Source organism: Danaus plexippus, chromosome 8 (genome assembly GCF_018135715.1).
Source record: "Danaus plexippus chromosome 8, MEX_DaPlex, whole genome shotgun sequence".
Lineage (NCBI taxonomy): Eukaryota > Metazoa > Arthropoda > Insecta > Lepidoptera > Nymphalidae > Danaus > Danaus plexippus.
The window spans coordinates 3,205,137-3,232,419 of NC_083542.1; the positions used below are offsets into that span (position 1 = coordinate 3,205,137).

The 27,283-nt window shown below is 34.5% G+C and overlaps 3 protein-coding genes across 3 annotated transcripts; 2 read left to right on the forward strand and 1 right to left on the reverse strand.

Moving 5' to 3' along the window:
• Positions 1-41: 41 nt before the first annotated feature.
• On the forward strand, positions 42-12,306 carry LOC116770882 (WD repeat-containing protein 3). The gene is made up of 16 exons (XM_061521085.1): positions 42-330; positions 588-797; positions 1,341-1,538; positions 1,723-1,896; positions 2,772-2,968; positions 3,130-3,350; positions 3,785-3,905; positions 8,785-8,983; positions 9,182-9,271; positions 9,353-9,490; positions 9,568-9,837; positions 10,120-10,284; positions 10,936-11,001; positions 11,325-11,485; positions 11,699-11,912; positions 12,064-12,306. The coding sequence occupies exons 1-16, from the start codon at positions 160-162 to the stop codon at positions 12,226-12,228; spliced, it is 2,760 nt and encodes a 919-aa protein (XP_061377069.1). The 5' UTR covers positions 42-159; the 3' UTR covers positions 12,229-12,306.
• LOC116770891 (uncharacterized) lies at positions 12,302-26,924 on the reverse strand. The gene is made up of 9 exons (XM_061521086.1): positions 26,603-26,924; positions 25,786-25,938; positions 20,075-20,833; positions 19,248-19,359; positions 18,897-19,036; positions 17,239-17,364; positions 16,703-16,967; positions 15,362-15,591; positions 12,302-15,099 (listed from the first exon to the last, which is right to left on the reverse strand). Exons 1-9 carry the CDS (start codon positions 26,753-26,755, stop codon positions 15,022-15,024), a joined length of 2,016 nt encoding a protein of 671 aa, XP_061377070.1. The 5' UTR covers positions 26,756-26,924; the 3' UTR covers positions 12,302-15,021.
• Positions 20,841-25,780, forward strand: LOC116770902 (chondroadherin-like). Its single transcript, XM_032662544.2, has 8 exons — positions 20,841-21,026; positions 21,107-21,278; positions 21,557-21,739; positions 22,340-22,563; positions 23,370-23,568; positions 24,287-24,465; positions 25,115-25,284; positions 25,403-25,780. Exons 1-8 carry the CDS (start codon positions 21,000-21,002, stop codon positions 25,680-25,682), a joined length of 1,434 nt encoding a protein of 477 aa, XP_032518435.1. The 5' UTR covers positions 20,841-20,999; the 3' UTR covers positions 25,683-25,780.
• Positions 26,925-27,283: the final 359 nt, after the last annotated feature.

The window sequence follows — 27,283 nt, forward strand, 5'->3', positions numbered from 1 at the left end:
TTTACTATAAAAACACATGTGACATATGACAGAACTATCATTGTGAATTAATCAATTTAAAAGTCATAACAAAGCAATGTGTTGTGACTTTGTTTAGTGGTTAGAAAAGTTAAAACAATATTTTACGCATATGTTAAAATATAGTTACAGTTAAGTAAAATGGGTTTGACCAAACAATATCTTCGCTACGTACCTAGCGGTACATTCAATGTAATAGCTAGTCCTGATTGTAATAGCACTCATGTGACTTTAAATGGAGTTAGTGGAAGGTACATTGCAGTGGGAGCATGTGAACATGTTATTATTTGGGACATGAGATTAGGAGAAAAGGTACGGATCACATGTGTATACAATAGAAGACAACTGTTTAAATATTTATGTCTTAAACACTTTATTTTCACAATTCCCTTTACTTGCACTATCAACAATACTTCTATAATGGACAATACTAAGAATTAATTCATGAATATCAGAATCAAAACTGAATTTTTTATGAATGCTCTTCTCAATACACTTAAGACAAAAAAAATCACACAAAGATATTCCATGTGAAGAATGAAATCTAAATGTATGTCTGTGTTATGTAGGCCCAGGTGATACCGGGTGAGAATGTGATGGTGTCCCAAATAGCAGCTAGCTCTAACGGCAACCATATAGCTGTTGGCTATGTAGATGGCAACATTAATGTGTTCGAGCTGACCAACAATGAAATAGTATGCGTGTTTGCGGGACACAAGTCTGCCGTCACTTGTCTTCAGTATGACGAACAAGGCACCAGGATAGTATCTGGATCAAAGGTGGGGTACAATTTTATAAATAATAATATTTTTTAACTATATATTAGGGAAATGTCCAGGTTATTGCTGGCTATTAATATTGATTTATGGATATATTAAAAAGCAGAATATACTCAACATGTGTCGTAACTAATTCTTGTTTGTATTATTTTAATGGCATACTTTCAAACCGAAAGACAAAATAAATAAAAAATAAGTGAGGGTGAAAAAAATTATAACCTGGGGTTAAATTACTGCCTACTATTGTATGTAGTTATGAAAATTTTGTGTATAATTTTTATCTTTTTTTCAAAATTAATCTAAGATATTTGTGCAATATTTATTTATTTATCTACTATAAAAATTATATTATAATAATATAAATGAGATGTGCAAAGATAACTTATCTTTTAGTAGAGCTATCTAGTATCTACCAGAAACCTTTTTAATAATATTTATATACATATTAATCTAATGTGGAGTATTATAAGAAAATAAACATATTATATATCTTAAGGTGTCAAGGAGAGAAGATATTTTTTAAATGAATACTATGTGTTTCAGGACACTGAAGTGATTCTCTGGGATGTGGTGTCTGAAACTGGTGTGGCAAGATTCAGCGGTCACAAGGGAGCCATAACTAGTGTTATGTTCATTAACGGAAAGAATTGCATCATCAGCTCTTCAAAGGACACATTTGTTAAATTCTGGGACATTGAAACAAAACACTGCTTTAAAACACTCGGCGGACATCAAATGGAGGTAAAAAATTTACTGATTATGTGTAGTTTATAATATAATATGTGGTAACTTTATAATTCATTTTGTATGACACATTCTACTTATAATAAAAATATTAAATATATATTTTATTATATGGTAACACTGTAAATACAGTTCAACTAGGTTATATATTAACCCTAGGATATTATGAAATCAATTTAAGGTCTGGTCGGCAGTATTACTGAAGGAAGAGCGTTACTTGGTAACAGGCAGTATGGACCAAGAGCTCAGGGTCTGGAAACTAAATTGGAAAGAGAAAATAAAAGAAGAAGATAAAATTTCACAGCAATTGGAGATTGTTAAAATAGAAGACACAGATAATACTGAAGACAGTTCTGTAAGCATAAAACATTGAAAATATGTAGCATATTATAAAGCTGCAAAGTTTGTTTGTTTGAACGCACTAATCTCAGGAACCACTAGTCCGATTTGAGAAATTCTTTCAGTGTTAGATAGTCCATTTATCGAGGGAGGCTATAAGCTATACTTTATTTCCAAAAAATTTGGAGATCCCTATGAAAATTGCCACTTTGTAACCCAAGGTGTAAAATCGGAAAACTAATTATACGTGCGCCGTAAAAATTATTCACAATACAACAAAATAATCTAGCGGTTTGTTGGTTCCATTAAGATTTAGAAAAATCTCCACGAGAGTATATAAGTATCTGTCATAGTTTAGTCAAAAAATCCGCTTTTGTGGTAAAAAAAATTATCAAATTTTGAAGAAATAAGCTACGTTAAATCTGTATCGTTATATTAATCCTTATCCAACGTAAGCATTACGGTATCAAGGGCATTTATGTACAAGTAAAATGCTTTTTGTTTCATCCCTATCGGACATTTCGTTTAGAAGTTATCAAGAGTATAAGACGCTTAGAATTATTGCCTAATAATGAATTATTTATTTGCCAAAGAGTTTTATCGACATAATATGCATAATATTAATCTTTGTGAACAAAGAGTAGTGTGCGTCGTATATATTTCATGCGATATGGCTTTTATTCATTGTCACAACGCGTGGTGAGCTATTTATCCGCTATTGAGCGATTTCGATCTTTTAGCGTACCTTATATATTTGTATATATAATCTTTAGCTACAGCGCCATCTATCGTCTATGGTTTTTATTGACAACTAAGAATTTATTAAATTATAGCCTATTTGTTATTTGACAAGTATTTTGTCATGTATAATGTTATTATATTATAATACAGATCCTTCAATGTCATCAAGTGGGCACCTTGATCCGCGGCGGGCGGGGCCGAGTCGTTGGTCTGGAGACGGATCTCGGTCAGACCGTGCTCGCTTGCTACGGAACAGACTCCCTGTTGGAGCTGTTCGCGTTCTGTTCTGATGATGAAGCCAAAACTAGAATGAGCAAACGTGTCAAGAAACAGAGGAAGAAGATGACGTATGTTATAATTTTTTTTATAATCTTTTTTTTTTTCTATAATGCTGATTTATTATCGAATATTTTTGCACAGCTGACAATTTTACTAAATTTTATAAATCTATATTCATTGCATTGAATTTTTTAGTTTTATTTTGAATTAAAATTAAATAATTTAATAGCAAACTGAAGGAAACCGGTGAAGTTGATATGGAAGTGAGTGAAGTGAGTGAGTTACTGACACTCTCCGACGAGGTCCGGAGACTCAGTTCCATCAAACTATCAGCTAAGTTGAAGTCTGCGGCCTTGTTACTGGGCACGTCGGGGGAACTCCGTGTGGGCGTGACACTGGCCACCAACACCGTTGAGCTACACAGTCTGGCGCTTGAAGACGGGAATGAAGGTGAGATGCTATGTGTATATGAACATATATGACCGATCTATACTTATTGATACGTACATTTATATTGATAATGTATGTGAACTAAGTATCGTTTTAACTGAATTATTTATACGCATGTTAACATTAAAATTATAACTCTATATAACATTGGTCTATTGGAACAAATTATCATTTTTCTTTATTCATCGTCGGAAAGCAAGTCAATTTTTCTATTTTGGTTTACAATCTAGCATAATGGCTGTATGTGTATATTATAATATTTATGTAATTCGGTATGTATGCATTCATATTTTTCACAACCTCAGTTGCATTGCATTCATAAGATCATTGTATGTCCTAGTCCTAAAATATCTCCATATTTGAATTAGTGCACCATTTGGCACTATTCAATAAGAGCTGTCGTTTCTCTTCATCTTGATACAAATTGTTCTCAGTGACATGTCTGAAGCAGATCACGTTATCTGGTCATCGTCGTGAGGTCCGCTGCGTATCTCTGTCCTCCGACAACCTCGCCGTGCTGTCAGCCTCTGCGGACTCTGTTAAACTATGGAACAGGTATATATATATATATAAAGGTTTATTATATATATGACGGCGCGCCGCATTTGAATTATTTTAATTAGAAAGTGTGCAATTAAAACCTTACAATTTATTGTTCATTATAATTGATTTCGTCAACGTTGTTTCAGTTTTATCGGTTATGTCAGTGATATTTCAGTGTAATAAGCAATTCAGTCGGTTAGTTGATTAAAAACTTAAAAATTATGAGCGGGTAGTCCCGAATGGGGTGCCAGTGTCACTAAGAGTGAGATGGCGGTCTTTATTGACAGCGGTCAACGAAGTGCACACGTCTAACCTATTGGTGTAATCCATTTTGATCTTATTATTTGAGTGTGATTTTAAACAAAGTTGTAAAGAAATCGAGTAATAACATATTGGACGGTACAAGTGTGCTTTTATTTTTGAAAAGTATGATATTGACTGTGCCAAAATAACACATCAGCGTTTTATTTCTATGGAGAAGGATGCAAAGGACAAATGGAAATGCTCTAAGTGTAAAAATAAAGAAAAAAAAGGCACTCCAGCCTGTGTAAGATCTATTGAAACTACCGATAGCGACAACAATGTTTCTTCTCACGGCGAAGATGAATCAGATCTAAATGAATCTCCAAATTCAAACATACTAAAACCCACACTAATTTCAAGCATACGATCTGAAATTCAGGCATCTATTGATAAATCTCTTAAAATGACCTTAGAATCCACGATAATGAAAGAATTTGCATATTTAAAAAGTGAATTAGCGACTTTAAGTGATCTTAAAAATTGCTTAGAATTTTTAAGCGCAGAATACGATTGCTTAAAATCAGACCTCGTAGCTTCAGAAAATAAAATTAAAAATCTCACTAAGGAGAATATTAGTCTTAATAGTAAAGTGAGCGATCTTACTAACAGACTCAACTTGATTGAACAACACTCGCGTGAAACTAATATTGAGATTAATGGCTTACCAGAGAACAAATCCGAAAATTTAAACTCTGTTATCGAACAGTTATGCTCTGTAGTCTCAGTACCCTTACAAGGTTCGGATATTTTATCCTGTACTAGAGTACGAAAATTAGATGACTCTAGTCCTAAACCCCGAGCGGTTATAGTTAAGTTACCGACTACTAAACATAGGGACGTCATATTAGCTGCCGTAACAAAGTTTAATAAAAAAAATCAAACAGATAAGCTTAACACTAATCACCTGGGTTACGGTACTAACAAATCACCAGTTTATGTCCCCGAACATTTGTCGCCACATTTTAAAGCTCTTCACGCACGTACTAGAAAAATTGCACGGGATAAGGAATATCGATACACTTGGATTCGTAATGGTCGCATTTATGTACGCAAAAATGACCAATCCCCTGCCAAACAAATTAAATGTTTCGAATCTCTTGATCACTTGTAAACTATAAAACCGCTGCTAAGTGCCCGTATCCATATCTCTTCAAAATTCAGGATCTATTACCAAAACTTTAGAGGACTTAAAACTAAAACAAAAGAAATAAGACTATCTTCAATGACTTCATGTTTTGATATTATTATTGGAACAGAGACTTGGTTGGATGACAGTGTTCACGATAAAGAACTACTTAGCAACAAATACAATGTTTACCGTAGAGATCGTTCATCTACTTCAACTTCTGGAAAAACTGGAGGAGGCGTTTTATCTCTAAAAATATTTGTTCGAAACGTGTTGAACACTTTGAAAGTACTATGGAAGATTTGTGGGTATCAGTGAAAAGTGACGGTGAAGAATCGAAAGAAATTTTATTTTGTGTGCTTTATCTTCCTCCTCCAGTGACAAGTGCTTCATTGGACCTGATGTTAGAGAATATTAGTCATGTTATGCAATCTCACGCCGGTGATATTATAATTCTAGGGGATTTCAACCTAGGGTTCATAGACTGGAAACGAGATACCTCTGATATTCTCGCACTGACACCTTGTAATTATAATTGTAATCTTGGGTGTAATTTCGTAGACTTTATGTCTTTCAATAGCCTGTCACAATTTAATTACGTAAAAAATCACAATAACAGAATCCTTGATTTGGTTTTAAGTACCTGTGAGGATATTTCCATAGAAGAAAGTATTAAACCTCTTAGTAAAATTGATTTACATCATCCTGCTTTAGATATTGATTTAAAATTGAATAAGCGTTTACTAACTATTAGAAAACAATTTGCGTCTTATAACTTTAGGAAAGCTGACTACACTTTAGTTAATGCTAAGTTATGTCAAATTGATTGGGAATTGGAGCTATCTCCGTTTAAAGATGTCGATATGGCTGTAGCAAAATTTTATGACTTACTGGAAATTATAATTCAATCTACTGTACCCAAAACAAAACCTCGAAATTTAAAATATCCTTCTTGGTTTACACGAAATTTGATTAAACTTATCGCTGAACGCAACAAAATTCTCAAAAGGTACAAACTATACAAAAACCCTAGAGATCAATTAGAACTTCAGTTGAGCAATGATAGGGTGGAGTCTTTGACAGCTTTTTGTTATCGTAAGCATATCTTAAGTACAGAAGAATCGGTTCTTAAAAATCCTAAGAAATTTTGGTCTTTTGTAAAGGATCATCGTGGTGAATCTTCAGATCTTCCTAGAGAAATGTTCCTCAATAATAAGACAGCAAATACAGGAGAAGATATTTGTAATCTTTTTGCTTCACAGTTTGCGTCAGTCTATTCCCCACATGATCAAGGTCGTATATCATATCCAGCAGATTGTTTTCCCCAATTTTGCTTAAGTAAAATTTCTTTGACCGAACGTAAAATATCTAAAATCTTAAAATCCGTTGTTATTAGCAAAGGACCTGGTCCTGATGGAATTCCCCCATTATTTATTAAAATGACTAGTAAGTACTTAACACTTCCTTTAAAAATCCTTTTTTCAAAATCACTCGAATCTGCTAAATTTCCTACAATATGGAAAGCTGCCAATGTTGTTCCTATTTACAAAAAAGGCGACAAGCGTAATATCAAAAACAATCGACCTATTTCAATTTTAAGCGTTATTCCAAAACTTTTCGAAAAGCTCATTTGCCCAATTGTAACCAAATATTTTAAAAATATCCTCTCTACACAACAACATGGCTTTATGCAAAATAAATCAACATTGACTAATTTATTAGACTATGTTATAGATCTGTCCGAAAACGTTGATCACAAGACTCAAATTGATGCTATTTATACGGATTTTACGAGCGCATTCGACAAAGTTAGCCATACAATCTTACAATCGAAGCTTATGTATTACGGAATCCATGGTAATTTGCTGAATTGGTTAGTATCCTACTTAAATAACCGATCTCAACGGGTGATTACTCACGGCTATTCATCTTTTGCATTTGTTCCCACATCCGGGGTACCCCAAGGATCCCATTTAGGTCCAATTCTTTTTTTAGTTTTTATTAACGATATAGTAGAAAGCGTTAAATTTAGCAAATGTTTAATATTCCCCGACGATATCAAAATCTACAGACCTATAAAAACGTTATCCGATTCTGACCTTCTCCAAGCAGATATGGACGCTCTCGCTAGCTGGTGTAATAAAAATAACATGGAATTAAATGTTAAAAAATGTCTTCATATAAAGTTTACAAGACGCAGAAAACCAATATTATCTAAATATTCTATATCTGGCGACCCTCTATCCGAGGTTTATTCAATTCGAGACTTAGGTGTACTTATCGATAGAAATTTAAATTTTATTAATCATTTAGATAAAATAATATCAAAAGCTTGGAAAATGTTAGGATTTGTAAAACGAACATGCAAGGATTTTAAGAATACTCGCTCATTGCTCTGCATTTATAATTCTCTTGTACGTTCCAATTTAGAGTACGCATCAAATATATGGAACCCCTTTTATAACACTCATATCGAAAGACTAGAGCGTATACAACAAAATTTTACCCGTTTCCTTGCATACAAGGATACTACTTGTCCTTATCGCGCTAACTACAACAATAGGCTAAAACATTTTAAAATGATATCACTTAAAAGTCGCCGTGAAATCAGCGATGTTTTGACCCTACACAAACTGATCCATGGTCAAATAATGTCATCTGAACTACTTCAGCAAATCAATTTAGTTGTTCCCCGCAAAATTCCTAGACACCCAATAAAAAAACCTTTAAGAACTACAGCTTTTAAAACAAATGTAGGTAAACATGCACCCCTCAACAGAATAATTAATTCTTATAATGAATATTCTTCTAACGGCAATATCGACATCTTTGCCCAAAGCAAGCCAACTTTTGTGAAGCTCTGTAAAGATCTCATAGTATAACTTTAAAACCATTTTATTCATAAATTAAATTATGTCAACCCTTGTAGATTTTTGTTGTTGTATTTAAATTATATTTTATGTTTTGTTTAATTATCTATAGTTTATTTTTTTTAATTTTTAGTAAAGATATAATTAGGTTAGTATAGTCTTATCTTAAGGTCAATGTTGTTTACACCTGTAATGATTTATTCACCTAGATTTAATATCTTGTATCTACTGCTAAGTGAATGTGTTAGTGATAAGTCGATGGTGTAACTACTTCCAATAAATAAATAAATAAATAAATCCGATCGTTACGACGCCCAAGATGGCTGTGAACAGCCAAGACCGCTATGAGGCACGTTTCTGACGCCTTTATATACATATGTCTTACAAGAATTCCTTTTTTCCCTTTTGTATATTCAATGTATTTTTTTTGGTACAATACTTGAGTTTAGTCTAAATGTTATTTATATGGCATTAAGATTATTGACATCAGAGTCCTATACATATTTCCTCGTATCTATTGTGTGGTATTACCCTCGACCATCAATTACCAGAGAGTCTATGCCTAAGAGACTCTTCAACTTTTTCTCCTCAGAACCAGTCAGGCCTGTCTCCGCACAATACCGTTATCAGTCCGACCCACGAGCTCGTGCTTCGCCCCCGGCGATCGTCACGCGCTCGTCTCGTGTTCTGATGGATCTTTACTGCTGTTGGATGTAGCAGCAGCTAACGTCATGGAGAGTATCCCAGCCCACGAAGGTGGATGTAGCTGTGTGGGACTCACGCCGGATCTGGTATTTAGTTATCATAATTATTGAAGACAGAATTGTAAATAAAAATCCCCTTGTTGGTCAATCGCAGGCTATACGGTCATATTCACTAAGTTTCGAATGAGTGATAAAATTAATTTTAAAATTCAAATGTACCAAATATTTGTCAAATTGTATACATTAAAAAAGATGACTTCGATATGTAACATGGGCTTATTCCAGCGCGGTTGTTATTCCGGCGGAAGTGACAAAACGGTGAAGTTATGGCAGTTTGAACTCATTCCCGACCCGACTGGAGACTCGAAGGCAAAGGTAATGAATTCATTCGTTCATGAGTGAAGGTTTTAGATCGAATTATATTAATTTAAAATATCCATATCGCACAATTTCCAGGTCCTTTCACTGCTACACACCCGCACATTAGAGTTAGAGGAACAAGTGACTGCGGTGCGGATCAGTCAGAACAACAAATTCATAGCAGTGGCGTTACTAGATTCAACTGTTAGAATATTCTTTTACGACACTTTTAAGGTATATCTTTATATTTTATATATGTATTTTGTGTATGGCAACATTTTATGCAATATATAATACCTCTATTCTTACAGTTCTACATCTCTCTATATGGCCATAAACTACCGGTGTTGTCTATGGATATAAGTTCGGACTGCAATATCATAGCCACAGGCTCAGCTGATAGGAACGTTAAAATTTGGGGCTTAGACTTTGGTGACTGTCACAAGTCGATCTTCGCCCACAACGACTCTATCACGGGTGTGCAGTTTGTTCCCGGGACGCATTACTTCTTCACCAGCTCCAAGGACGGGAAGGTCAAGCAGTGGGACGGTGATTCATACGACAATATCATCACGCTGGATGTGGGTATATTGAAAAGATCGGTTAAATAGCAATGTTGATAAACGATACAAGTAAGAGAGTCAGGAACTAATATTTCACTGGCTCGGTATGACTCAAATACATACATACATTCAATTTATTAAATCCATTAGTTAAGACTGACACATTCGGTACCAGTTACGTATAGTATTCTTGTATTTTAATCCTTCATTTGATTTTCTGTTTCTATTTCCCGGTCCTTATTAAACTTCATAATATTATTAAGTTCTTTATACGTATATTGTAATGTTCTGTAATACCAGGGTCATGCTGGCGAATGTCTGAGTTTGTGTGTCGGGGGCGGCGGACTCCATGTGGTGTCATGTGGTGGGGACGGAGCCCTAAGACTGTACACGCGCTCAGAGGAGCCCCTGGTTCTAGGAGACCAGGACGAAAACGAAGAGGGACTCGCTACAGGGGAACAACATGTTAGTACTTATATAAAATAGTGTATTGAAAGTTCAAAACGTGGATAAAGAAGTCTAGTCTTCTATATTATCCTGAAATAACTATTGTTACAAGTGGCGCCACCCGTGACGTACTAATTATATTATACTATAATCCTTAGAATTATTTTTATGACTAATTATAATTAATCATGATATTGAATCATTGTTATTTTGTAATGGCAACATTTGAGAGTCAACTTCAAAACTCGTATTTGACATCTATAAACACCTTCTTCAGCCATTTTGTAGGACATTACTGGAAGTAACACCGATCTTTAAAAATCAAGACTGAAACTGTACCTCGAACACTTAATCAATAAACTGAAATATCCGCTTAGAATTATCCATTTGATATATTTAGCAGATTTCCACGAGTTTTAATAATTGAATTTATCAGAGATTTGGAAGATTAAAAATATGTGACATTATAAAGTGTTAGAAACGATTTTCTGAGATAGGTTTAAGTTATCAGTCACCAAGAGCAAAATTCCTGCGTTATAATTATTGATTTACGAAAACTTCTATATTTTCTTTGTCCAACATTCCTTTATTGTACATTTTAATATTCCTTTATTGTACATTTTAAATCGTCTAATGTGTGTTATATTTTAATATACAATTTTTTCTCAGGCCCCCGTCCCGGGATTGCCAGGTCTAATTATGCCAACTAAGAAGACTATTGGAGCCGAAAAAGCTGTAAGTAGATTATTCGTATCTGACATAAGTAACAGTCTGTTTGACGATCACGTTATACGGTAGCGTGGAGATTATATTAAATGTAGGTTTAGTCAAGATTCGCGGACTTTTGGAATCATATTTTTTAATAATAATAATTATTTCAAATAGATGAAAAATTTTATGTCAATGTCAGCTATTATGACAGACTACTCAGTATTGGTAATAAAGTGACGTCATTGTAAACTAATAAACGAAAATTATATTGAGTTTAAAATGATTACAAAACTAATCTTAAGTAAGAAGAATATTGTTTTCTTTTTTAAATACCGTTATGTTTCCAGGCTGATTCTATAGTAGAGTGTCTGTCAGTGTGTGCGGAGTATGATCAGCTGGTGTCCGAGGCGAGGGGACAGCCGGTGGAACCCCCTGTACTAATGGCGGCTTACAACTGTAACAACTCCGAAGACTTCCTCTTGGAGACCATATGTAGGATACGAGCGAGGTATTTGAAAACAACTGAAAACTATCAATCCATATAAATATTCCAATAAAATTATATTTTAAGTTATTTGTCTGAATATATATTTACATGTTATTATTAGTGTTTTTTTATCTATTGTATACATCCTGTGCTAGTCCATGTCTAACATTTCATAGTTCTGTGGTCTAACGATATTTTAATAGACTCAGTATATCCACACTTTCATGACCACAGTGAACTAGAGGAGGCTCTTCTGTTACTTCCTCTGAGCGCATCAACGTCTCTGGTCCCACGTCTCGCCGGTCTGTTGGACCGCGGCTGGTCCGAGCCGGTCTGTCGCACGGCGCTGTTCCTACTTCGAGTGACGCCATCTCTCCAACAGCCCGCGCTCCTCAAACACCTCATACAGATACAGGCGCGAGCTGCCATGAGAGTCAACGAGATACGAGTTGGTTGCTTTAAATAATTATTTCAGATTTTATTATGTTTTTGTATAAATGAATGAGATAAATAGATTCGAGTTTTTTCGTATATCAATTTAGTGCAATCTTCTTATGAATCAAACAATTTTGTTATTGTTTTTATGTATATGTTTACAGGACATGGTCGGCTTCAACCTGCACGCCCTCCAGTGGATCCGGCGCGAGGCGGAGTCCTCGGCGGGGGAGCAGCTGTTCCGCGACGCGACTGTCGCACGCAAGTCGCGCGACAGACGTGCGACAGTCGCCCGGGCCAGGAAACGAGCCATCGTCACTATCACTTAGATTAAATAAAATAAACATTTTAAAATATTAAGAAACTTTAAAGATCGGATGTAAAGAAATAAAACAAATTACATTATAGCTGCTATATTTTATTTGTAAAAAAATATTCTACTCACTACATAGCCAATATATCAGTTAAAATTTAATAATTTAAGTATCCATCCCTGCGTAAGTCACATTATTTATCATCTATACAACATACAATAGACGTGTCTCGCATCACTCTTGGATAATTTATGCTGAAAGCTTACAAAATTAAGGTACGTCACATATAATAAACAACAAATTTAATGGTCCATATCTTATGTGAGGGTACATTAGTATTAGCACTGAATACATTGAGAGTTACATAACGCCAACTCTCATATAAATGGAAATTTTTAATAGAAGGAAACTCACAACATAGCCGTCCGATGTTCGAGGGTCATGAATGTAAACAGCCGTCACTTGTTAGTTTATACTAGAACGAGTATTTTAATTGACATTCATTCACATTAAATAATTTTAGCAAAATCAGCTTTAGTTACATACAACTGCTCACATCAAGTTATCACAATATTATTGCTTCTCGGAAACATACATATAACGTATCACATGACAAAAAATTATACACATCAAAAACACCTCCAGAGACAGATGGATGTTACAGCGATTTAGAAGACATTACCGTGGCGACCTTCAGTCTTATAGCAGTATCGTTACAGAAGACGGTTCAGCATAAATCATAGAACAGAATCGGTCCGTCTGTCACAGACTATAAAAACGAAATCAAAGTCTCAAACACATGCTTGTTAGATGAGCACACAACACAACCGGCTTGTTAGTAAACACGATACAAATTGTTCATTTTAATATAATACCATTATCCGTATAACTAAACTTACTGTAATAAATAAATGAAATGTCAGCAGCTGCCTGAACGACTTCATACAAATACATATTCAATTTTCGAATCGCATTATTACATATAAATATCATATCATCTATGAGGTTCACGGGAGATACCAATTACTAAACCGGAGTTGAATATCAACTATGTAAAACTAAAAAAAAAAATAATAGTTACCACTAACAAATGTACAGAATAATAATAATAATGAAAAAAATAATAATAATACTGTATCACTACCGCAAGCGATAGTGTTGCTGATACGTCGATATAAACAGCACATCACTAAACACTTGACGTAATCACTGATAACATCCGAGTCATATACGAACATTCACAATGTTCACATACATTGGTGTAAAAAATAAAACGCTAGAGAGCTGGATGCGTAGAGAGCGAAGATACCTTATAAAATATATTCAAAGAGCTACGAGTCATAAATTGTTTATTGTCAAGAACTGAGTTTCTCATTAGTTCGAAGAGAGCGATCAATACAGTTATATATAACATTGACGTCCACTGTACACTGATCCCAATAATTAAGGATAAATAATCTCAATTTTTTAAAGCTTTCTTTTAAAAAATATAATATAATCACACGGTACTTTATAATAATATGTATCAGCTGCAACAGAATTACGTTTTCGAACGGACCGCTATGGTCGCGTTCACGTTTAGAAATGAACTTGGTCTAGCTAAAGATATCACAATGTCTCATAGACTGCTTTACTGGCCCGTGGGGATTCGTAATAAATAAATTAATACTAAATTAAGTAGAGATTAAGTAAGGACGGTGATCGAATGATTTTATAATAGAAGTTTGAGAACAAAACAGCTTTCAGATAGACATGCTGTAAATGCTTTACGCCTTCGACACATATATTTACATAAAAAAAAAACACTGACCACAATGAGGTGACTCCGGTATACAACATAATGCCACGACGATTTGGTTGTTCGCGTTTGTATTACCGAAAAAAAAAAAATTACTTTCTTAATGGAATTCAATATTGGTTATAATCCCAACGATTACAACTAAACTATATAATTAATACCGATATATATATAACTAGTGTATCGGCATCATGAATGTGTGCAAATGCTACTTGTTAGATCACGTGTCATCGGAAGATTTCGATCTACATACAGCTACAATTCACCAAAAATATTACATAAATCCGCATCTCGTACAGGCGGATGACAAAAAAAAATACTTACATTTAAATACTGACCGAAACGGGAAATAAATAGCTATCGAATTAAAAAAAAAACTAACGCTTCTTTAAAACTAAGTAAATAATAAAGAAAAAAATTTACAATATCTTAACACTAACCTAATCCTATATGAATACTTGCTTCCTTCAATAGGTAACCGTAAATATAATTTCATCAATACCGAGAGAGCATTTAAGGCAAGTTTTAACTCAAATTCGTCTGACATTAAATTTGAGCCGCTGTCAATCAACTGTCAATCTGTCAACTGTCAAAACAATGTAGACGAAAAAAAATAATAAAAAAAACCACTCTTCACAACATTCATAATTCATCGCATATATCACATGTAGGGAAAAATATTTCGAATCTCTTTGTATTGGTACCATTAGACCTATTCTATAGGCACTACGAGTGACGTCACAATCCGCCCTAAGTACTATAGTACGTAAATATAATACATAACCGATCAGATCTTTACCGAGATCAGCCTCAAACACACTAACCTCGAGATAACAGTGCTTATTTATATAATATCATTATTGCTTCGAATTCAAAGATAGGTCGCTGTAGAAAAATATTTCAATATATCGTTAAACTAAGACTAACTAGTTATATAATGCCGATACGATCTGTTTCCGACTGGCCTTAATCACTAATGTATGTAGGTACAATCTCATAGGGCGCTCGAATCAGCGCGTCTCCTCGGCGGCCACGTGACTCGCCACCAGGTTCAGGGGCGCCTCATCGTACTCCGACACGCTGCGGCCCTGGACGTGACACGCGATGTATATTAGAAAATAATCGGTGCTTCAAATATTATTTATGGACGAATAATCTTGTTTATGTAAAATAAACCAGCTATATTGTTTTATAATAACAAACCTATCATATTACACTATTACGATAGAATATGGGAAGCAGCAATATTAGATAAATTACAATGAAATCTCTTATTCAATGTATAGTGATATCGTCGTCACAGGACAACAAGTGCATAACGTTATATACTTCCTCGTCACATACATGTACCTGTGTACGTGTGTGCGTGTGTTCCCTGGGTGTGTGTGCGTGTAGTGCCGCCAGCAAGTGAGGTTGTAGCTGTCTCCTGAGCGCTGCGAGCACGGCCTCCTCGGCCCCGTCAGACGGCCCCCCTGCGGCGGCTCCCCCTCCCCCTCCCGAGCCTCCACCGCGTGACACCTCCCCCTCAGTACTGACCACTGTCCCCCCTCCCTCACCGCCGCCTCCGCTCCGACGAGACTCTGTATGAATATTTCCATCAATTATAAAGAAGCAAAGAGAAATATTAATATAGACCCATTTAGTACAGAAAAATACTTCAATCTACAAATAATTAGTAATTACTATTCAATAATAATTCATTCTTTAATGATTTTTATTTTTATGAATTAAATATTCATTCTTTAACACTCACATATCGTTCTTGTACTTATGATTTTGACGGAAAGTCTGAGCTGAATATTTGGATTGAAATTCACTTAACATGTGATATAACAACATTCTCAGTTATATTCCTTATTTACTTTATCATTGGCAGTCGCTGAGTTTGACATGTCTTTATAACGGCGATTTTGTTATAATTATATGCTTTGATGGATTTAGTACAAACGCTTCCAGGGTGGTCATTTAAGAATCAGAACAGCCAATAGGCGCCAGCAATAACAAGTGAAGCAAAATTAATAAAATATGAGTGTGAACGACCGTTCAAGAACTATCCACCAATGATAACGAGGTCGCCATTGAGCCAATGTCAAGCAGTGATCATGCACGTACTCTGTTAAACGCTATATTAATGCAGTGATGCAGCCAAATGTGTTCCAAAACTATATAATTTAAGAAAAAATACGTATATATTTGCTCAGGGATGTGGAGGTATTTTTGTAACGGATCATTCCAATGGCATCTAAACGCTACAAAATGACATCAAAGTTTATTGCATGAAGCAGACTGAAAAAACGCCCCATCAGGAGAAAAACAGTTATGGTTTTTGGACAGCAGTGCATCTTACTCACAATTCATTGTTAGAGGGTTTTTCGCCAAACAAAAGTTGGGACAAAAAATTGTGTTAGAACGCCAAGGACTCACTATTCATCACATATGACTGAAGACGACCTTAAAACTCATCTCTTTACAATCATGTTTGACATTAAAATCGCAATTCTATAATACAAATGTATAACAACTGACTCGAGTGAATAACGTTCAATAGAGACTGAGCCAACGACACTAATGTACAGAAATTTAGGTATTCCTGTCAAAACATCTAAAGTTCCTTCTATTTTATGATGTTCTATAGCTTTTATATCTCCAAATAATTGAAACTCTCGTTACGTCGGCCATGAGTATACTAACTGTTCCTAGTATGTTTCCCGTCGTGTCTGGGCCGCCTGCGCCGTGTGTGTATCGTGTCCCTCCTCATGGCGCTGGGCCGCGGTACACCGTGCAGCTTGTAGTACAGACCGCACGCGTTGCAAACCATCTCCCCGCGGGCGTCCCGCCGCCAGATGGTGGTGGTGTGAGTGCCGCAGTTACTGCAGGACAGTTCCACACGAGGACCCCTTGCCCCACCCGACACCACGCCTGACGTTGTATTAGACGCGCTCTCTGGACTCTCCTGCTGTATAGCACATAAAACATACGATTCACATATATAGCTCTCATGTGACAATGTGATATGTGATGAGATCTGCTGAACTGTCACCATTATAATCTACGTACAAAACAGTTAATTGTACGGTTATAAAATACAGACTAAGAACCAGCGGTGACTTAATTGAATTAAAATATTGGAGCATAACACGTGAGTGATGTCTGCATTAGATTGCTACTGTGACCCAAAGGTTAAGATTTAATAGTGATAGTGAAGAACATCCATCCATTCATCTAACCTGGTCGCTGGTCCAGCCGGTGGTGTCCAGGGCTGGTTGTGCTCGAGCCGGGCAGCTCTGCTTCCTGCGTGCTGTGCCGGCGCCCGCCCCCGACCCGCCGCGAGTGGGACTCGACCACTCACCGTTCTATACATACATTATTAATATATTAGTATTTGATATTTATTGCTGAATATACGTCACACCGCATATATCGACCACCCTATATATTAAACCTATTTAGTTCTATCTTATCCATACTTGTGTTGTCAAGACGTCTTAATATATTTGTTTACTTCAAAGATACTACATACATATATATATATATATATATACATGCATTCTCACACATAATTTAATTATAGCGTGAAAATGTTTGATTTTTTTTTAATTAAACAAAAACTGTTTAAATCTACAGCAAAAACTTTGTCCACAAACATATTTAAAAAAAAAACATGACGCATAAGCATCTTATACTCGTTTTTGAAAAAACAAATGTCAATTTCGAAGCCAATATTTGTTGACAGCGTATGACAATATTAACACAGCGTGTTATCAGTTTGTATTATTAGTACACACGCAGGTTAAAGAGTACACCTAAACCTAAATAATTGTCAGTGGAAATTCACGATTTTTGTTATCAAACATACAAATGGCAACATATTGTTTTATTACGAGCCAGCATAACTATTATCTATGGCTATGTTAATGGTAATCCTACCATTACGTAGACAGATTCAGCAGAACACTTATTGGGGAATGATTAATTTTTTATTAATAGCAGATTATAATACGTCATAGTAGAAAAAAATAATAAAAAAGTACTTAAGTAAAAATTACGGTGATTATAATTTAAATATATAAGTCGGAAGCTGAATTTTCCTTAACATACTCGTTATTTCTAAGACGAAGCACCCGTTAAGAGATTTGAAGCTTCCTTATTACAATCCATTACAATACAGTGAAGGTGAGAGGAAAATGTAGCGATGCATTCGGATTACATATCCTCAATTAAATATGGTTATACCATGACACTTATCAATATGCCATAAAGTCTAATTTTGTATGACAATATACAATACTTTATTATTGAACAGAACAGCGCTGGATGAAGGCACAATTGTACACATATAATGTATAGTTAGTGTACAAAAGTCACGACTCACTTACACATTATTTGTAAAGCTTTGTCACCTCGACACGTTTAAAATATACTACATATAGAGTAAACTATTGAATATAATATAAATTAATGAATAAAGTAATGCATTGGTTATATTATTTTAAATATACGTGAGTCAAGAAAAAGTTGACATTGTTTGTAAAAAACCAACAATATTAATTTATACATCCATGATAGAGAATTATGATGTAAAACCAAAGAGAAATGGCGTTGCCATAACCAAAAAAAAAAAATGTTTAATTTTATATATACAAAAATACGTTCCTTAATTTTTATATGTAACGTTTTGGTTTGTTGTTTTTAAATTAAGTATAAATCCTAATTTTCATTTAGGTGTTTTATGACGTAAAATACTTTATATGTGGATGAACGCATGTGTGCGTTTCAAGGGTTTACGAGTGTGTGTGATGTACTCATGCAGAATGCAGATGTTGGTGCTAGATTGGTTAGTGTGAGTGACGTGTTTATTGGTGATGTTGTGTATGTGTGTACTCACCGGTGACACGGTGCCGTTGTGTGTGTGCGGGTGTGTCTGTGGTAGTGGTGAGGGCGCGGCCCGGAGCGGGGACACCGTCATGCCCAGGTGTTTGCTGTTGATGAGCCTCCGCAGCAGGTGAGTCGCCTCGCCGCCACGACCTGTACCATGTTTGACATTAAGGACAATGATTGGGGATCGAACTCATTATATTACATACATATTATTGCATTCGTTCCAAATTCAAATTTTGCTGAATAGAATAAAAAACTTTTGTTATAACCCACTTTGACATAATTATGTCGTGGTTATAATTGTATTTATTATGTATATTTACTGTCTTTTTGTTCATTTTTACAATCTGTGTATTACCGTTCTGTTTGTGGAGCGCCTGCCACAGGGACTCCTTGTCCGTATCGTTGTCGTGAGGCGGCTTGGGGGAAGACTGAGCTGATGGCACCGATTGCGTCTCTTCGGGGTCGTCCTTTACAGATATACGACATTTAGAACGTTAACATTTTATTTCAAATACAATATTTTGAAAACAATAAAACCTACTTGTTACATTACACAGATAAAAAAAAAACAATTTTTAATCTTTCAAACACATATATGTGTGTGTGTGTTGTTTGTTATGTAATGATGTTTGGTATTAACACTAAGCATGCGTTTGAGATGAAATATGTAATGACAAAATGTAATATTTCGGCACAAATATAAATAGTCGTGTTCAATTAATTCAGAGTTGTTCGTGATTATGGTGTTTACTGTTTAGAATACATTTTACTGACTTATACAGGAACATCTTTGTTGTATTTTTGTTTCATGCATATTCAGGTATAACGGAATGATTGTTTCAAAAAAAAACTCGTTATATGTAACCGATATGGATGAAATTCTATATCCTATTATAATGGCTGAATGTGTTGAAGTCTACGAAACACTATCAAAAGACACAGAAGAGAGAAGGCTTGGAAGAGAAGGCTAATAAGGATTTTAATTATTTTTAAAGTCGATTATTATTTTTTAATCAACTTTATTTCGCATATGGATATACTAAGTACGGGGATTTATATTACCAAATGTATACACTAAAATAAATTGTTCTGAAGTACATTATTAAATATATTTCATATAGAAATACAAATGTTATGGAATTTCTGACATGATATAAACAACAATTTTTATACTATCAATACCTGCGATACTTCAGAGATATCCATCTGTAGTCTATCAGGGTCTGAGCCGCTGCTGCTCTGACTGCACTCCTCGTACACGGGCGAGCTGTCATTATGCTTCTTAGCTTGCCCGAACACGTGCTGCTTGTATTCCTCGACGAAGCTGGATTTGTTACTGGCGTGGTTCCTCTGTAAGAAGCCGCTCGTATCACGCTCGCACTGCTCGTTCTGTTCCACCGCTTCGTTCTTGATGGTTCCGTATAGAGATAGGTCCATTTCCTTGTTGTCGTCATCGCTGCCGGGGCTGGTGACGTCATGAGCGGCATTGTACCCAGCGTACTGCTCCTCAGGGTAGTCCTGCGTGTACGCTAGCTCAGCGGCCGTAGAGGACGTCCTGTCTATGACGCCCGTGTAATTCGGCTGGTAGTTCTGAGATTCAACGTTCTCGCGCTGTGCCACCGCGACAGCCTTGCTTATTATATCTATGACGGCATTACAATGCATAACCTCTCTCGCTCTGTCGGCGGGCGGTAAACTCGGAACGCTATTGAACATTATGTGAGGACTTTCCTCAGTCTTGACGGCGTATTTAGTAGGATCGTAGTTTTTTATTTGCAGCAGTGTCACAGCCGCCTGCCGACTCTCCAGGTTCTTCATCTCCTCGGTAGAGTCCGGGGAGCCGATCTCATCGTACTTGCTCTTTATGGGATCGTCGTAATCATTCTCGTTTAAGGACTTAATAATTTCTTCCAACTTGTCGGCGGTTACATTCAGGATATCCTATAAAAGGAATAATGTTTGTATAGACGTCTTCATTAATACGTATATAGATAAAACGCGTTCACCAATGAGGTGCCGGCCTAATAATTACAGTGTGATAGCGCTCTCGTGATAAGATTATAAAACGTTATCAGGTGTACAGTCAGTGTCCTTTCATATTTCGAAGATGTTCCATCTACGAGACTTATATGCAGTGAGTGGAAAATATTTATAACAAAATAACGTTGAAGAAATATCTATTATTACGTTAGTTACGTGGTATTCTTTTCGTAGGTGTTAATATTAGCTGGCGTCCTAGTTAACGCGACCGCTGGCACAAACGTCCGAAACGAAGCCTGCGATTTATCAGTACAAGATGTAAATAATCTGACTTTGAATTGCTCCAGACGAAATATTGAAACAATATCACATTGGCCGGACGAACTAAATAAAGCCGATGACAAAGGTGAGATTTTTCAAATCATTTGATAAATGTTATATTAAAAATATTGACGTATTACGTATTATAGGCAATGTTTGATTAAACAATTACTATAAACGATGTAATACAGAGAGACAACAACATGGATGTTTTTAAGAAAAACGATTTTCCGTTCATTTATCAAAATAATGCGACATAAAATGATAACGGGACATTCAAACGTATATTCAATAACGATTCGACGGACAGATTTCTTATTACGGATGAAGAATAATTTAAAATATAATTAAAATTATTTTCAGACGGTCATGTCCTTATAACTTTCTTCAACAACAGCATCACAAACATAACTATATTAGACACAATACGAGCCAGTAGGATAGCTATTAGTTTCAAATCTAATAGGATAAACGAAATTCAGGATAACGCGTTCAGAAACGTCCACAATCTCGTGTATCTGGACCTAAGCAACAACAGACTGTCAGGTGAGCTTCACACAATATACATTAAATTGATGATGTGTTATTCTGGGTTAACAAAACAACGTAAAAGTACATATTTGTATAATGACATATATTTTTAATAATTTATAAGCAAACATTTGTTTAAACTATCGCTGAATCTTATCACGTAGTTTAATCGTCGAACCATAACTCGATTGAATTGAGTAACTATCTATTTTATTGTAAATTTTTTTATTCATTTTTTTTTAATATGAAATATATTAATAAATTTATTTAATTTGACTTTATACAAATGACATAACGACATTATTAAATGACTGCGAATGAATAAATACATATATAATCTAGCTATAAAAGCTTTAATATGGTTTTTGTATTTTTCTGTCATTCTCAATAATATAATTAATGATTATATTCAATCAAATTATTCCCTCTCGTTTATTAAATTAACATACACATAATTTTTGATTTACAAGAATTTATTATTTGAAAGACGAAAAATGTTCTACCTATGATGTTTAGACATAATTAAACGAGACGAAAATATACACATTGTACTTGAAACGTAAAATTATATTAGCAATAACACTGCGGCGCAAATTGATCTACACATTATTTAAGGCGACGTGCTCCGTAGTGAGATATTCCAAGGTCAATATAACAACGGCGAACACAGCAGCATCGCTCTGGAGACACTAAACTTGGGTTACAACAGAATACACTCTTTGGACAGATATCTATTCCATTTCACACCGAACTTGACTCGTCTGTACCTTAACAACAATCCCATAGAGATCTTGGACCATGTCACTGTAATGGCTCTGTCGAGTGCCACTAAACTAGAGGTATCTACATATTTTGTTTACTAGTATTTAGTTTTTCGTTGTGAATATATAAAACAACTGCCAGCTTTATAGAAAAAGAGTTTTTAGTAAAACGGAATAATATTTTTCTTCTTGTATTAAAATCTGTTAAGAATTTAATAATTATCATTTTCGAAATAATTAATGAATTAAACAATTTACTGAGAGTAATATTAGGTTCAATATTATAAGAAAACATAACGAAATATAAAATGTATAAGAAATGAGAAATCTCGAGTAAAAGTTAATAATTTTCGGTTCGGTTAGTGAAATTGTGTTACATCTTAATCATAAAAATTTAGTTCGCCAGAAAAAGAATGATATAAAACATTATCAACAAAATAATATTCAAAATCTTGTTTTGTATATATATATATATATACAAAACAATAAATGATCGGACTTTATATAGAACGAGGTGTCTTTGGTATGCTCAAGAATTGTGTTAAGATATTTTTATGTCAATCTGAAATAAATCATATATAATGTAATTAAGATAATAGCATAATCATCATAGTTATGGTCACCAAATATTAAACAGCTAATATTTTTTTCTCTTTAGTATTTCATCTATTTTGATATTATAGAAACATTTTTATAAGTTGAATATTATTGCAAACTAGTTTTTATTCACGTCTTCACGTCGAGTTTTCGGGTTTTATGGGACGAACAATTATTCCTACCTTTACAGATACAAATTTAAATAAATGAAGTTGTTTGTTTTTTAACGAAGACGCGTATTTGGATAATTAAAAAAAAAGATAATATAATCACATAACATTTCGCAGGTGTTGGATCTATCGAAAACGGATATAGACACAATACCGTTGGATACATTCAGGGGTCTTTTGAATTTAAGACAAATCGATCTGTCAGGGAATAAGTTTCTTACAGTACCGGAGAGTTTGAGCCTCGTCGGCAGCACCCTAAAGTATCTCACCTTCAACAACAACCCCATCGTAGAACTCAATGACGACAGTTTTATTGGTGAGTGCCCATTCTTTATTTGTAACTTGTTCGTATTCACTTCAAACAACATACGAAAATCATTATTATATCTTATACAAATATCGTATTAAATATATTGCATCCACATTTTGTTACGACGAAATGATTCCCGATCACGACTTTAAGCGTTCAAATTGATAAAAATGTCACCAAGCTTAAAACGCGCCGACTTATGGACTCGTAATTTTATGATTATTACATTTAACAACTTATGAACGCCGAGCCACAGTTCTTAGAATTTCCCGCCATTAAACTTAACGAACTTTTCGCCCACAGATAACTTTCAATTTCCGATATTATATAATTTCTATAGCTTTCTTTTTTATATTCATAATTATAATCGTAGGGATAAGTATCAGTGATGTTATGGATTTTGTGTTAGATGTTTAGAAACCGGACATACTTTCAATGAATTAAAAGTGAAGGGCAAGATGGAACAAAGCTTACTAGGAATAGTGCGTCAAAAATATTACAGACATTAGTCTATATAATGTACCGCAAAGATTTTATAATGAAGCATCTAGAATGAATCAGTGTCCGCATCATCTAATAATTTAAATATCATTACTTGAGAAGAATGTATACATATCAAAATTTAACTTTCGAAAAACTAACGTACGATTTACTCCTATGATTCATATTTATTAATATACAATCATTTTGCTAAATGTTATCGTTTTTATGTTTATTTTAATAGGTTTGTCAAATCTTCTCGAATTAGAAGTCGGTGAAAACGATAACTTGGAAGAAGTGAAACGCAGTACGTTCACGCCGTTGAAGAGCCTGCGTGTTTTGCACCTGTGTCACAATCGCAACTTACGATACATAAGTCATAACGCCTTTCGATTAATCAAAGACAAATGGACGTTGAAAGAGGTACGAGTTTTATTAAAAAAAACCAACGTCATAGTTAAGCCTAATCTGTGTGACGCTTATTGATTCGGTTTTTTTTACACAGCCAATAACGTGACCTTCTCACGGGTTTTTTTTTATAAAAAAATATATGAATCGTATCTAATAGTAATAGAAGCCCGATGAAAGATAATGTCTATCAATGGTCACATATACATATTTTTATATATGTGTTTGGAAAAATTCATAGTAAACAGCAATATAAAGCATATTTTTATCAAATAGTTGCCTAAATTTTTTTTCTATTACCATAGACTTGTAAGCAAGAAATCCGACTCTGATATTTAAATAACATTATATTGTAAATTATTCACATTATAAGTATAATAGCGACTGATGTGTGCCTTCATAGAAGCTATAAATGCATTTTGGTTCGACCCAGTTATATTTTCCAACAAGTCAAGCAAATAACCAGGTCAGCTGATCAATCAGTTTGTAGCTTTTGATAACAGTTGATTGCACAACTTATCATATTTAAAAATATTCTTTAATAATAACATATATACAATATTTTTAATTTTTAACTTATTTCATATATATGTCTTAGAAAATGTAATTTTCTCACAACCTTTATATTTTATTAACTTTATATTATATAGGTATTGTTTTATAGGTATATCTTGATGAGAATAATCTTAGCGAACTCCCAACTGACTTGCTACAATGGAACAGGTTAGAAGTGTTAGGGATGTCAGGCAACAATTGGCTGTGTAACTGTGATCTAGCAGATATTGTTACAAGACAGGAAGCTGGGACTAAGTTCAGATCTGGAGAAGTACCTTAGTGAGTCCATTATACCATTGCATTAAAGAATAATAAACAATTACTATCAGTTAAAATATTCTTTTAAGCCATATATTCTGGGAAGTGCCATTTTATTGATGCCCATATTATTTTTCAGCTGTGCTGCACCAATGAGGTTGAGTGGGACATATATTACCAATTTTACAGCACCCCTATGCCCTTCATTTGACACAACATTTGCACAGAAAAATAGATTTTCACTAAAAGATTTGAAACCTAAGCATGTACTGTGGAGCATACTGGGAGTAGCCACTGTTGTCGGTATTGGAATGCTATGCGGAATCCTTGTGAACTTTATTAAGGAATTATATAAAAAGAATCTGAGAAGTGAACCCATCAGATACATTAACATCGTCAATGACTCTAGTTATGCATAAGAATTTTTAATACATATTATATAAAAGTATATCCCTTATATTAGTTAGTATTTGTAAATGAGTTTATTTAGTGTTTATGAAATAAATATGTTTTATTACTCACCTCTTTTGGACCTGACAGTGAATTAGCATATTGTACAAATTGTTCCAAAAGTCTCTCAGACTTGTGTGTCAGTTCTCTGAATGTGTGGAACTCATCAAGTTTGTGTGCACAGCTCCCACATACCACCTGCGGCAGCATGTCCTCTGATGATACCTACAAATAAATAATCATACTATAAAAACTATTTCACAACATATCTATATGTGATCTCTACAGTAATCACATAAGATGAATCATCTCAACTCAATCTGATTACAAGAATGAAGAAAAACCCATAAACCTGTTTTATGTTTATAGGCAATCATTTAAACTTAGATAGCAGTAAAGGGCAAAAGTTCTCCCCATACATAAGATGCAATGCTATATTTAGAAATTTATAATTCTCAAAATAGCACCATTGGTAGACAAATGTATTATCTATTCATGTTGGTTCTTGATATTTATAAACATTCAAAATGTTTCTTGCGCCTATTGTGTATAGATAGGTAATGTGTATAGGTATTGCTAGCATTTTGCAGCATGAGATATGAGGTGCTCTCGTATTCGGCGCTCCTTTGTTATCAGTGCGCGGATCGCGGCTGATACAGCGTGCTGTGGACCGCCTCGCCTATCACTTCCACGAACAACATTACTCATACGCTCGAGCACACAACGCGTGGGCCGTAATATGATATCACAATGCGAAAATACTCAACACCGCGAGAAAGTTAATGGCGCTTATCAGTATCCACAATCTCTTACGCTTATGCTAAACTTTCACACGAGAAAAAGGTATCTCTGGTACTGGCTAATCAAAATATAATCACAAATTATTTACCATTATGGACAAATATGTCATTATCATCTCGGAAAGCCGGGATTTATCCTTATCACGATCGAATATTGGGAGTTTAACATCACTGCAATTATCGCCACAGAATGATAAACAAAGGCGACACACTGAATGGAACTTCGGCGGCAAATTACACATATTTATAAATCAAAACATAGAAACGAGACCACGACGAAAGAAAACATTTAGAAATAAATGTTTTAACTAATACAAAAATTAAAAAGATATGTTGAAAATATAACTCAGCATGCGATGATGTAGGATACATCACATCGCGATTGTCAACCAAACGAGCGAGCAAGCTACACACACATAGAAACGTTTCATTGTTTACGGTACGCTGATTATTGCGTATGTATGCGCTAGATAGTGGCGCTAGTGTTCAACAGTTGACATACTGATAAAATGATAACGTTGTCAAGTGATTTCTGCTATCAATTTAATCACTGTTTGATAATATTTTTAAACAATCTTTATCTTAATCTGACAATACTCCTTCTTTGTGATAATTTGCTCCTATTAAAATTATCATTATTTCTAATAATAATTTATCACATTATGGAAATTAAAAAGCAAATGAAAGAAAGTAAAATGTGCACTTGTTTTACTCAATATTACCATATTGTTTAATTTCAAATATGGAATAATTGAAAAATATTTCCAAGT